The 14,696-nt window shown below is 36.9% G+C and overlaps 1 protein-coding gene across 9 annotated transcripts in view; it reads left to right on the top strand.

Annotated features, from left to right (window-relative positions):
• Positions 1-14,696, top strand: part of CHCHD3 (coiled-coil-helix-coiled-coil-helix domain containing 3) — a 257,884-nt gene that overhangs the window by 83,653 nt on the left and 159,535 nt on the right. For all 9 annotated transcript variants that reach the window (XM_032483360.1, XM_032483365.1, XM_032483358.1 and 6 more), the window contains one exon: positions 10,889-11,006. In XM_032483360.1, coding sequence (XP_032339251.1) covers positions 10,889-11,006 — 118 coding nt within the window. The remainder of the gene's footprint in view (positions 1-10,888; positions 11,007-14,696) is intronic.

The raw sequence follows: 14,696 nt of genomic DNA, 5'->3' as shown, positions 1-14,696 counted from the left end.
ACCATTCAGTGGGAACCTCCGCCTAACATAGCCCAGCAGCTCGGTCTGAGCCCTAGTGAGTAGAAGATGGAAAGAAGCAGCAGCCAGGGAGAAAGACGCTCAAAAAAGGTGCTTCTAGCAAGAACTGTTGGAATATGTCAATGATGCTTTTGATGTTTGTAGCATTGGCAACTGTTGCCACTTGACTGTAAGAAACGTTGACTTTAAGATACATATTGAATTCATAAATACTGAAGAATTGGGGGAAATAACCTTGTGCATGTTATATTTGATGAAACAGACAAAATTCTAGGTGGAAATAAAGGAAAGAGAAAGAGAGGAACAATCATAATTAAATAATATAAAACATTTCACTGAGGTAGAGAGAGATTGAGTCTGCAAATTGAAAGACCTCTCTTGATTCTAGGAGGGATTGATGAGAAAAGATGCACACCTGGTCATAGACTGCTAACTTTTCTGAATTCTAAGGATAAAGAGAAAATCATACAAGCTTCCTGACAGAAAGCACCACTAATTTATAAAGAAATGGGATCAGTCTGGGTTCAGGCTTTTCTTTGCCAGACTGGAAGCTGCAAGGCAGAGTGACATCTAGGGGTTCCTGAGAAAGGACTGAAACCCCCCAATAGTGTGATGAGCTCTCATTTACCTGTCAGGGTGAAAAAGTGACTTAAGAATTTATTAATGTTAACAGCTTGCAGCCAGAATCCACTAAGGAGACAAACTCATCAGTTATTTTTACAGGGAGAATTTAATGTAAGAATTGTTAATGAGGCACTTAAGAGCTGGAAAGGGGAAACAACAACAGAACAACTCTAGGGTAGTGCTGTTCAAAAGAAATATAACATGAGCCATCTATGTAATTAAAATTTTTCAAGGAACCACATCAAAATAAGAAAAAAGAGGTGAAGATAATTCTAAAATATTTTATTTCCCCCAGTATATTCAAAATGTTATTTTAACATACAGTCAATATGAAATATATTAATGAGACATTCTTATTTTCATCCTAAGTATTAAAAGTCCAGTGTGTATTTTATACCACCAGCACATCTCAATTTGGACAGGCCGAATTTCTTGGGCTTAATAGCCACCTGAGGCTGGTATCAGCTGTATTGGACAGTGTAGCTCTAAGCTATCCTAGAGGTAGCCCAGGCAGGAGGTGGACATTAAAACTGAAGCTTGGAGGAGGGGCTCTGTGGAGCTGCAGCTCAGGTCTCTGAGGAGGGTAGCAATCCTATCTCCTATCTGGTCTTGAGAGGCCAGTGGGTCTGGGACCCACTGATTTTTGAGGAGTCTGCCAAAAGACAGGGCTGATGTCTCCAGAGTAGGGTGCAGTAGGGTTGATTTTGCAAGTGCGGGCAAACTGCAGTCTGGATTGATCTGCTGCTGCAGGAGCAGGTGCTGCTGCTGGTGTGAGCAGTGAGGCCCGAGTGATGCTGGAAGGCATACGGCAAACAGAGTTCTTTTTCCTCCTGCAGCCTGTAGGCTCCCTCTGGCACCCTCTATTGGCAGAGCCTAACAGGGACCCAGCGGCAAAGCAGGAATGGGGTTAGAGACTCCCAGCTCCCACTTCACAAGGCAGACGATAGAAGAGGGGTGTGAGGCCGAGTTGTAGCTAAATATCTGACACACTAGCCCATCTCAAGAAGACTGTTAAAGAATTCTAACCAAATTCCAATTCAGTTACAACAGAGACCTTGAACTAGAGAAGGGTGGAAAAGAGAAGAAGCCCTCCTGAGGCTCTGTCTTTGCACTGTGTATGTGGTTGGAGGACAGACCGGGAACAGCTAATAAAGCTACTAATATGGGTTCTTGAAAATGAAGATTAATTCTTAATGAGAAAACTAAGAATTGTATAAATTTAAAAGCACTGAACTCTTAGCTAAGAGTTGGGGGTGGAATGGGGAGTCAAAGCATTTAAATGATATAATCTTACTGAGTTTGCAGAGGGTGGTCGCCAAAAAATTAGTAGGAATTTTGTTTTTAAACAGTAGGAGGCAAAAAAAAGTGTTTGTGAACGTTCAGGAAGGAAATGACCACTAATCACGTGGAAAAATACTGCATATCTTTTTGAGAGGGGGAGAGAATGTATGGTAACTTGATAAAGCTGGGAAAATAAGGGAAAAAAAATAACAATAAAGTTAAGATTAATAGTAAACGTAATATAAAATGAAAGAAATAAATTGAAGTGTTATCAGTTGCTATACTGTTAATAATTGTGACTGGCCACAATCACCCATTTAAAGATCTTGCTGCCAGATTCTATGACAACACCCCCCATCAGAGCTATGTATTATTTATATAACATACACTTAAAACTTAAAACAAAGTAATTTGTTTTAATCTAATAAAAGTTAAAAAGTTAATGGATTGGCATAGCTGTACCAAACAAGAAGAATTATGATGAACAAAGATACAAAGAAAGGTTATAAGCACTAAACAGAATAAAAAAGCACAATTATGTAATGATAACAAAGTTAATAAAGACAGCAGTCATTAACCTTTATGCACCAATCAAATTAGCTCAATATGAGAGACAAAAGTGATTAGAAATACAAAGACTACTTTTAAAAAATAATAAAGGACTTTGTGTAATTATTCTTTCTTTAAAAATGTGTACTGTGGGCTTGATGGAGGAATCTGCTAAGCTTTAACATTAAAGCATCTACCATAAAAAGCGCTGGAGTGGGTTAGGTACCATCTGTGTATATTTGAGAGGCATGATGCAGGTGGAGGGGAGAGGTTGCAGTTTAGTTCAAGCTTGAAAGTCCTTTGAAATAGGAAAGAAGAAAAATATTGATTCTTTCCCCCTACAAATCTTAGAAGGGAGAATAGTAATATCTTTCTCTCTCTCTGGCCAAAAGTTGCCCAAGACTTAACAATTTACCAAGGACATAATTTCAAAATATGTGTCCTGGCAAAAAATGTGTCTTTTAACAAAAAAAATACAAATGCAAAACGCTGTAAAAGGCTTGATGTATATTTTGTAGACTAAGGATAGTAAGATGCTGTCATTTCTTCATAGCTCAGAGCCCAACCATGACTCTCAGGTCACCAAACCAGGAATATTGTCCTAGTTTCCTGACTTCAGGAGGCAGCCATCTCACATTGTCATCTGTCCTGGCTCAGGCCCATCCAAGATGAGGTCAGCGCTTGCCAGAGGAGTTGCTGTCTTGCTTAGCCAGCCCGATGAAAGGGATTTGCTCCAGAGATACCTGCGTTTGACTTCTAGTTCCTTTTTCCTCCAACGACTCTCTGGTTGTCCTCCTCTAGCATCTTAGTAAATAAACAGCTGCCACACCCATCCAATGTATGTTTGCAAGGGAGAGGGGTGTAGATACTTTCAAAACCTGTCTCTAACAGTAGCCAGTCTTGCACAGGCATTTCCTTCCACTTCGTCTGTAAAACAGTTAATGTCCAAGTCCTGCTGATACGGCACAGTTCAGTGGTGTGTGCCTCTGCCTCCCCACTCCACCGTTGTTCATTGTGTTTTGATATTCTGACAATTGATGTATACTTAAAGATAGAATTTGATTATTGGGGTTTAAGATGCCTCTAAATATTCATTTTAAGCCAAATAAAAAAAGAGGCCATAGGTTCTTCTGGTAGATGGAAGACAAGGGGGCTTTGGAATGTTGTCCTAGGGAGTTTAATTGTGAATTCTTGAGGGAGGAGAGTGTGTGGGCCATGGACACAGTGACATTAAATTGTGAACTAAAATCGAATTCTTTTCAAATATAAATGAATTTTCCTGTGCAGTAAAAGAATGTATTTGGTAAGAAAAAGTTCTCAAAAAATCCAGGACAGGTAGAACCTATTCTCAAGTGAGACTTGAAATAGGGACTCGAGGTACAAAGTAATATACAATGTGTAGATGGGAGGTGACCACCTCGAAGAGGGAGATGAGAACCGTTTAGGATTATAGCTGTGGGTAATCCCCGATGATAGCTGTAGACTTCTACTTACGGGCTGAGTTTTCCCCCTCTGGCATCATTTTGAAGCCATGCAGGAGAAAGCCCAGATTGTGACTAAATTTTAGTGTGCTTTAAAACAAAATCGCTTTTTAAAAATGTTTTGTGGAAAGGAAGGACACCTTGATTGTTAAATTTTGAATGACATTTTAAATGATACTTATGTAGAAATGTAGATGACCAAAATAAATGTCCTCTTGGTTATATTCAGAACCAGGTCATAATGCTGGTTAAATAATACTGATTTACTGTATGGTTTGCTAGATTGCAGTCATTCAGTGTTCCGAGACAGTGCTGTTTCTTGCTAAATTATGATTATATAAAGAGTACTTATGCTCCATAATACTAAACTGTGCTCACACTCTGTATTCATTTCTTTCAAAAATATTTATTGAATGCCTGCCAACAGCCAGGCACCATTTAGTGTCTGGGTTACAGTAGTTAGTGCACAAGACAAAGCTCTTATTCCCCTGGTTTACATTCTAATAGTATATGTGTGTGTGTGTGTGTGTGTCTGTGTGTGTGTGTCTGTGTGTGTGTCTGTTCATGGGTATATCTATAAGAATGTGGGCCCCGAAGCCAGCCTGACTGGCTACACCTGTCAGTGGCATTGTGACCTCTGGTAAGTTACCCTTAGTTTTACATAACTTATCTGTGCCTCAGCTTCCTCGTCTGAAATTTGATAGGGTTGTTGTGAGGATTAAATGAGTTAACACCTGTCAGGTGCTTAGAACTGTACCTGGTACAAAGTAAGCATTAATAAATGTGAACCCTTTAGCTGTTACACATATTGATATTACGTATAGTTACATATAGATCCATATTATATATGAACGTTACTTGGTTACATTATTGTCCATTCATCTTCATGTGTTTATTTTGGAACTTCAGTGCATGTACATTTCCTTCCAGGATTTGAAAAACTTTGAGCTGAAACATATTAATCTTGCTATGTACTTTTATTTTTGTAAAGTCTTATTAATAGAAAGCTGTATACTTGTTTTCTCATTGTTTTTAATAGTCTAATAATTAGTTCATTTAATTACCCAATTCAGCTTTTCTGTTTAAAAAATGAACAGTAAACAGTATTTTGAATGCTAGTTCAGCATGTTCTGACAAAGTATGATGTATTAAAATAAAATTCATGATTAGCATTAAAAGTGACCTTTGAGATTGTAGTCACTTATTTTTCTTTCCTGTGTTTGAAACAGTCAAGTACATTGCAGTACTATGCAGATATTGTCTGTGTGTAATGGTCATAGTTCAATTTTAGATAAATCGTTTCCTCAAATCACTTTATCTGGAACAATCTCAGTTTCCCATTTATTCTCACCCATTATCTGAGGTTCTTATCAACTTTCTCCCAGTAATATAATGGCCTTATATATTAAATTATAAAGTAATTTTCTAAGCCAGAATTGTATAGCATTACTTATGCGTCAGCCTACATGAAGATAAATCTGAGTATTTGTGAATGGCCAGATGAACAGTGCATGGGTTCAGAGAAACATTTAGGGCCACTGAAAGCCAAACCACTTGGATAAGGGCTTGTAATAACTCTGACTCTGGCAAACTGTGACTTGATATAATGAAAACAAATAAAAAAGGAGCTTCTTTTAAAAATAATTATGAATAATATGGTGTTTAGAAACTCTCCTTATATGACCGCAGGGATGAATAAGGTAATAGAAACTCATTTGGGAAGTGATGTGGGGGGATGGGGAGTGGTTACCCTTCAGGAAGTTTAAGAAGCGTGGCTTTGGAAATGAGACCAGGTTGCTTCACGTTTCCTGTGTGCTTTTATACATTTCAGTTTTTCTCATGTTAAAAAAGAAGGGAGAGAGTAATGCCTCCTTCATGGGGGATAACAAAGTTGAGTATATAAAAAACGCTTCCTTAAAGTTATCTTTAAAATACCCTTCCCACTTTCTTAAAACTTTTAGGTTTTTGGGAATAAAATAATATTGGCTGATTTTTACTCAGAAATTGAAATATTAGATTTTATATAACGTATCGATGAGAACTGAATATATATGCGAAGTTTATTTTTTTTTTCCTTTTAAAGGACATGTAATAGTATTCATTATAGGAGATTGAGCTGGTGTTCAGAAATTCATTTTGCTGGTGTATCTTAAATCTCTTACGTGATTGAGAACAAGAGCTAAGTTGCTGGGGCTTGAGGTATAAGGGCAGAGCTGACTGGTATTTGTTTCATTAAGCTTAGGCAAGCTATCCAATTACTTAATGCAAATAAGAAAAGTTTACACTAAACTCCTACGTCTTTGCTTAAAACTCCAGAGAATTTAAATGAGGAGAGATATGTATTTAAAAGAAGGAAATTTAAATGAAACTAAAATCAGGGGCTTAATGTAGAATAATATTAGACCAGGAGATCTGAAATAGTAAGTGAGAAATGCCAATAAATCAAAAAGAGAAAGTATTCTCCAAGATACTTGGTATGTTTAGTTTTATTTTGAGATAATTCTTAAATCTTTGGAAACCTAAGTTAATAATGAAAGACGTATGTTTTACATCTCTTGCCTCCCCCCCCCCCCCCATAACAGGGACCTTAAAAGTAAAGCCCTGTCTTCCCATGTCAATGAGGACTCACCCTTCTTTCTCTTGAGGAGTGTTTACAAAACAACCTGGCTTTGGCTCTACACTCAGGGAGGCTAGGAGCACTCAGGGAGGCCCAGAAAGCAAGATCATCGCATTGGGCTCAAAATAAGAGAAAAATTGGTTGATCGCACAGACACCTATCTTTTCTAGATGGTCGTGGAACAGAAAGCCTGACGGAATATAAAAGCAATAGCACTGAGAGGAAGTTCTGAAAAGAATTCGGAGCTTCAAGATTACAAGCAGTTTTTCTATGCAAAGTAGTTGTAGTTTGTTAAATGATCTAAATGAGTTGGTAAAAGAAGCAGCTTATTTGAAGCAAGTATTGCTATAAATGCATTATGTGGAGGGGAGAGGTGGGGAAATGAGGAGCAGTACAATTGAGAAATTTCTAGTCTTTTGCTTTTATGTCTAAACGCATTGGACTAAACGAAAGCCCTTGTTACACCATTTTTCTGGAACTCTGCCCTCCAAAATAGTTTGAGAGAAAGCAAAACTTCTAAAATTTTCTAAATTTTTTCTAACATTGCAAAAGCGATTTAAGCTTCAGGGATCCTTCCAAAGCCTTGTACCAACTTTTATTGATAACTCTGTGTGTATGTTTGTGTGTTTGGTTTTAAGGGAGCTCTTGGTGACTCTAGATCTTCCAGTGTTTGGTATCTGAAAAGGCAGCACAAAAGTTTAACTGAGGAAAATAATTTCTCACTGCCTCTGGACCTGACTAATGTTTCCTTGAAGATACTTTTTCTTTCCTAATAGTGCTCATTTTATGTCCTTTAGATTTCAATTCAAATATCAGCTCCCACCCAATATGGTTTTATAGCAAGCTCACTTAAAAAAAAAAAAAAAAGGAAGTAGCAGAGTTGAAGCTTCATGAGGGTAGGGACTGTATCTCTTGCTCACTGTTGTATTCTCAGTAATCAGAATAGTTAGTACCTATCACCAGTAATTACATATTGGATGAATTTTTGCATCCTGTTTACTTTTTCCTAGTGTACGGTTTTTATCAAGTAGTTGGAAACTCTAAGAATGAGACTAGAAATATGTGTTCAATGAGTGAAAATGATAAAATTTGGAGATAATGGTCCTTTGTTTCATTTATCCCCTGCCAGCACCTTTCTCAAGAATTTTTTGGAATGGGGAATAATATATTTAATGTATGATGTTTGTAGGAATTTTAACTGTAAGGGACCTTAAGACTATAAAGTTCAACCTTCAGATTTTAAAGCTGAGAAAACAGGTTTGTTAGATTGTTCAAGTAAGTTACTGGTAAGTAATGAGAATTTGTTCTGGTTCCTACTGTCAGACTACCTAAAAATACAGAATTCTGTTTCATAAACAGTCAACAGACCTTTCTTTTCTTTCTTTTTTTTTTTCCTTTTTTTTTCCAGACATTCTTTTACAATAAACTATTTTAGAATTTGTGCAGGTCTACTTGTAAGAACAAACGAAAGTAACTGTAAGAAAGGAAAGTTAGAAAGTAAGAAAGGAAAATTTCTTTTTAGTCAGTTTGTCCCATCTCTCTTTAGCCAAGAGTCTAGCATAACTAGGTGTTGATATTTCAGAGGCTCTGAAATGTTGTGGAATGTAAAACACCCTATGTTTTAGGGCAGTGTAGTCTGGGATCATCACACTTGTGACCCTTGACATCATGGTGGCTCGGCACTTGTAGGGTTCAGGTTGTGTCTCCAGATTCTTAAATCCTTCAGTCTTCTATTTTCTGTAGCTTGTTTCCTGTTTTTGTTTGTGGTTGGAAATAGGCCACTCATTCGTTCATGTGCACATTCAACAAGTGTTTTTTGAGCCCCTGCTGTGTGGCCGGCACTGTTTTAAGCACTAGGGATTTAGCAGTGAAAAAAAAAAAACCAGACTAGGTCTTTGCCTTATGGAGCTTACAAGCAAGTGGGAAAGAAAGGAACATGTGCAAGGGTAGGGCTGCTAGAATATTATAGTCAACTGACATTTTAGGAGTCCTCGAAGATCCTAAAAATAAAGTAGAACTTCTTATTGGTGAAAAATTGGAAAAAAAAAAAAGGATGAAGAAGACAGAGCTACATGTAGTCATGGTATATGTACTGAATTTGGAGATTTTCTTCTTTTCAGAAAATAACTGCTTTCCCTGCATTCCTGACCCCATAGTGGGTACTGTTATTATTATTGCTACTTACTTAATGTGTTGAGTCCTTATTATTACAGACTCTACACTAAATGCTTTGTGTATATAGAACTCTGTAAGGTAGGTATTACAGTCTGTTTTACTCCTGAGAATAACAGGACCCAGGGAGGTTAACTGAATCACCTACTCAGCTAGTAGGTGGTAGAGCCTTGGTTTGGATCCAGGAGTCCAGTACCACAGTTTTTGCATCTGTACCAAATATTGCAAACTAAATAATCTTTATTTTTATTATAACACTGAAGGCTTTTGAGCTTATGTTTTTGCCTCCTTTTCATTTATTTGCTAAAGCTTTATGATATTTCTTAAAGTTGAGCCACTTTTAACTCCATTTGTAATTAAAATTTATGCCACATGTAAATTAACTCAGAAAAATGTAGTTATTAAAATAAACAATACTTAAAAAATTGATACACCAAATATGGAAGCTATGAGAGTCTAGTTGTATAGAATTCATTTTATGTTCAAAAACTAATAATGTAAGTTTTATAATAGTTTTATGTATGTATGTAAAGTGCCTAACACTGTGTTTGGCATATAGTCAGTGATCCATAAACGATAGTAAGTTTTCTTATTTTGTCTTAGTTTCTACCTCACTTGTAAAGTAGATTATGCATTTTACTTGCAAGTGACAGGTTGGTAAAAATGCTCTAACTGCCTAGTTTTCTAATCTAGTACAGTAACCTCAGCAGTTACCAGCACAATAGCCTTAGGTGGACCACTTCGTTTTTGCTGTTACTTTTGTTTCCTGTAACTCTAGGATTTATTTGGGTAAAAGTACCTTTGTTTCTATTGTTAATCTTTATTCAAGACACAAAACCACATCGGTTTAATTTGGGGGGGGGTGTGGGAAGTGTTATAACTTTGGAATATATTTTATAAGGTATTTTTATCTGTTATAATTGGTTTCTGAGAATTTCAGAATATCAGGGTGATGTAGCAGTTTAAAATAGTAACCGAAGATTTTATTTTCTTTAATTCTTTTCAAGAATCTTTTTTAAAACTGAAATTTGATAGATTAGTATTGAGTTCAATTTGGTCCTCATCATTCCCACTTGTAAAGTAGATTGCACTCAGAATTTCACTTATACCAACGTAACAGTAACAATTTTACTTTTTCTTCTTAAAGCATCGCTTATACTTTTGGGGATAAGATGGTATAGAGAGGTTATTCGCTCAAAGAAGAAAAGGCAATCAGAAAATCTTTGTCCATGAGATTGGACTAAAATGAACTCTCATCCAGTGATTCCTGAATACCTTTATGTGCCAGGCACTATGGTGAAGATCTGTGCCAAAGTAATTTATCCTTGTTATGCACAGTGAGGAGTGGGTGTTTCAGTGGATTGTAACTCAGTATGATCTAATTGTGTGATGAGGTCACTGATAGACCTAAGGCAATCGGATGCTTCATTAGAATTAGCACTGTGCACGAATCTTGGGAGATGAAGTTCTTGCTGTCTTATTTTGTTGGACCATGTCTACAGTGTTAGATTTAGTTCAGAGCCAAGGGACAAATTCGAGTTATTCCACAAGTGAGGAGTCCTGCTATTGAAAAGTCTGGCCATTTTTGCATGAGGAAGTCATTTACTGGGAGGAAGGATACCTTAATTGTGTTTTTAGTTCCCTTCTACAGATGTCAGGTCCATGAGGACAGGTACTGGTCCTTGTTCAGCACTGTGTCATCAATGCCTCACACAGTGCCTGGTGTATGTTCAGTACACAATTGAATTAGTTTTGATGGGAAGATGATGGTTACCTTCAAATATTTGTCTTGTGAATGGCTTGTTAATTAGATGTATTACTTCTGTCTCCAGAGGGCAGATGGAAGCACCAGGGATGGAATATTTAGGTGGACAGATTTCAATTTGACATAAGAACTTTATAAAGCTAATTCAGCAGTCAGATCGATTAGCTTTTTAATGTATTTGAGTTCTGTCCTTTTAAATGCTTAGGTAAAGGCTGCATGGTAATTTACTAGAAAATATACCCACTTTTGATCAATTTTAGGCCAAGATGATTTCAGCTACTAACTCTATGGCTGTTTCTATTTTTTTATTTAAGTATTTCATAAAAAAATGTCAGCTACTAAAAAATTTTTTTCTTAGTTAGATGTTTGTTGTCTTCTCAGACTTAAGCAAGGCAAGGAACTGGACGGAGAGAAGACTTTAACCAATGAGCAGTTAACCAGAGCTATTCTTCGTGAGAGGATATCAAATGAGGAGGAACGTGCTAAGGCAAAGCACCTGGTGAGTATTAAAGATTTAGCAGAAAGGTCTTGTCTACAAGGAAATCTCTGATGTTTGTGAAAAGCTTGTCAATTTTCATCGTTGATGATATTCATGTTCTCTTTGCTTAGATTTTCTTTATTTTTGCCTTTCATAAGTGGCTGACAATTTGCTAAGATTAACCATCAAGGACTTTGTGGCGGATAACTTGAGAATTATTGAAGAAAAGATCTACACAGAGACACGATGCATCTCGCCTGAAGGGATAGTGTTTGTTTGCTCCCATCTCCCCATCTCCCCTGCTTTTGGTTTCCTTGTATTAGAAACCTCTAGGGTGAGCAGCCTAGCTTGTTTCTATCCTTGCTGGCGGCCACCAGATGTTAGTCTCCAGCAAAGGTAAGGTTTGATCAGTCACTTTCTGGATTTTAGAAAGGGTAGACATGTAGAGCAAGGGCTTTGGGGAGCCGTCTTTTATGAGAAAACAAACATTTTTTTCAAAGAAAATATTTTTAAAAATTTAAAAGATTATATAAACGTGTTTCAGAATGATTATTAATAGAAGAAAATTTAAGAGGCACTCATAAATCTTTCATTCTCATGTAACCAGAGTTTACACTGGGCTATTTCCCACTAGATAATTTTTATTCCTAGGTCTGTTTTCTATTTAAGACTTTGGATGGTGCTGTAAATAGTGTTCAACACCATGAACATCATGAACATTTTCTTGTATGGGGAACATTGTTTTTAATGGCTGAACAATACTGTCTTATGCATGCAGTGTGACTGATTGAATGACTTCCCACTGTTAGATAAAGTGGGGCTGTCTGGGTGAAGCCTGGGGTTCTGACTATTTAACTCTCACTTTAGCTTTCCTAGAAACCCATGTCACTTCTCTAACTTCACAGCTTTAGTGCTCATTGGAATATAGCTGAGAAATCATTCGTGGGGTAAAACAGGACTACATAGTGGAGAACTTCAAATTCAAGACTCAGGTGATGGGTTCTTAGTTTGACAGGCAGTTGGGAATTGTTAAAAATTTATAAGGAAAGGGTCAGTTTGTGTTCTCTCCTTTTCTTTCCCTTGATCCTTTGAGAGACTAACCTATGACCAGATGCCAACAGAGAAAATACAAGGAAGCCAACGTGTAATGAATCCGTTTTTTCAGTGACTAATCCAGGATCCAGGCTGAATGGGTAGGCAGTGAAACCAGAACACAGGTGATAGACTAAGAAAGGAATGTCAAGGGACTGGCTGGTGCCACCATGAGGACACACATACTGGGTGGAATAAGAGATGTGGAAGGAAAGTCATTCTTTGTGGTTGGGGAATAATTTCAGAATTAAAGACGTTAGGTCTTAAGTAATTCCATCATTAATGACATCTGCTATGCTCCTGAGTTTGAGGGTTTTTGGAGGAAGCTGAAAACGTGTTGGGCCACTGTGTTGAAGGGTTGTTTCCAGGAATGTTAAAGTTCCCCAATTTGAAGGCCAGGGATGGAGTGGAGAGGGTTAATGATGTATATTTTAAGGATGGCTCAGGAACAAGCTTCAGAGTTTCTAGTGAGTGGAAGAATTGTTGGTTGGCATTTTGCTTTGTGCCCCAGCTTTTGCCTCTTTTCCTTAAAGCACTCCTTTCTTTACTTTTCTTTGCCCAAATTTGGGCATACTGTCTTTAATTCTCTTAGTTCAGGGAGATAAGCAAGATAGGGATTTTTCAAAAAAACTCATTAAATGCACACACACATGATAAGGCATAAAAAAGGAGAGTTTTCACAAGAAATATGAAAAGTATTAAAAATTTCTTAACAGTAACTGTAAAATATTATGTAATATAGTTTGGTTGGAGTAGTATATCTTCAGCTCATTTGTTCCTTGTACCTTACATATTCTATCTATTCCCTGACTGTTTTTTTTTTTTTGTTTGTTTGTTTGTTTTCAGGTTAAGCCTAAGAAATTGGCATCGTAGGTCTTGTCTTTACTGATTCTGGGGTTGTGGGGTATAGGGGGCAAATTACTATACTCACAACTCCTGAATTTTAGCATCTATCATAATATTGGCCAAATAGAGCCCTCAGAGCACTTAGGGACTAAAAGTAGAATTTATACAATATGGTTATAGCTGATTCAGAGGATTCTGTCCTGGCTTGTGCATTCTCAGACATTTCAGTGGTACTTCATGGCCACAGCAGCATGGCTGCCTAGAGCAACTTAGGTACCTGTGACTCTCAACTTATTCACCAGTTTACCCCCGTTATTGTCGTTATTCGTTATTGTAGAAGACATGCATATTTGTTAGGTAAAGATCAGAAAATAAACACGAAAATATTAAGATCACTTAGATATCTGTTATGTGGAGATAGTTACTATTAACATTCTGGTTTATTGTCTTAGATCCCTTTTCACATTACACTGAGTCTGTATAAAACATTCATATTAATATGTGTATTTGTATTTCCCCAAACATAGATAATAGTATACACAGTCTTATAACTATAACTCTTACAGTAGCCTTCACATTAATAAACTTTAAACTGTATGATAAAGGTCTTTCTATACTAATATGTATGTATTTGCATGATCACTTTTAATGGTTAAGTGTATTTTGCTGAATTTTCCTGTAATTATTAAAATAATACAGGGATATTATATAAAATTTGGAAAATGTAAAAGTTACGAAGGAACCACCTCAAACCCATTTGGATGGCTACCATTTAAAAAAAAAAGGATAATAACAAATATTGGCAAGGATATTCTGGGAATGTAAAATGGTACAGCCACGTTGGAAAATGGTGTGGTGGTTCCTCAAAAAATTTAAAATTAGAATCACTATATGATTTGGCAGTCCACACTTCTGGGTCTTCATCCAAAAGGATTGAAAGCAGGATCGCAAAGAGATTTTTGTACATCCATGTCCATAGCAGCATTATTCATAACAGCCAAAATGTGGAAGTAACCCAAGTGTACATCAATAGATGAATGCATAAACAAAAATGTGTTCTATATATACAACAGAATGTTATTCAGCCTTAAAAAGGAAGGAAATTACGACGCATAATACAACATAGATAAACCTTGGAGACATTATGCTAAGTGAAATAAGCCAGTCACAAAAAGACAAATACTGTATGATTCTACTTGTATGAGGTATCTGGAGTAGTTAAATCCAGAGACAGAAGACAGCAGGGTGGTTACCAGGGACTGAACAGAGGGAGGAATGGAGAGCTTCTTAATGGGTATGGAGTTTCGGTTTTGCAAGATGAAAAGAGTTCTGGAGATTAGTTGTACAGCAATGAATGTACCTTATACTCTGGAACTGTATACTTCTAAATAGTATAGAAGTATACTATAAAATTTCAGGATTTTATGTGAATTTTATGTCATGTGTATTTTACCACAATTAAACATTAGAAAGTAATAACTAAGGAAATAGTATTGTTGCATGTATAGTTAATGATTAGAGGGTATAAAGTTCTTTCTGCCTCCCCATTCCATATATACAGCCTAGGTTTCAGATTCTGCATCCCACCATCCTGGAAAACATGTGTTGGAGAATATGACTTCAAGCCTATATTGTCCCCTAGTCCCTTGATGGGGGAAGTGGCATCTAGGGAAGCAGACATCCTCAGAACCCATGACTCAAGTGAGAGTCACCCTAAGAACATTAGCATTGTTCTGCTGTGAGTGCTGGGCTCCGTGGTTGCCATTCTTAACC

The sequence above is a fragment of the Camelus ferus genome, chromosome 7 (assembly GCF_009834535.1).
Source record: "Camelus ferus isolate YT-003-E chromosome 7, BCGSAC_Cfer_1.0, whole genome shotgun sequence".
NCBI lineage: Eukaryota > Metazoa > Chordata > Mammalia > Artiodactyla > Camelidae > Camelus > Camelus ferus.
Note: the sequence above shows the minus strand (reverse complement) of the source record. Positions and strands in the feature narration are given on the sequence as shown.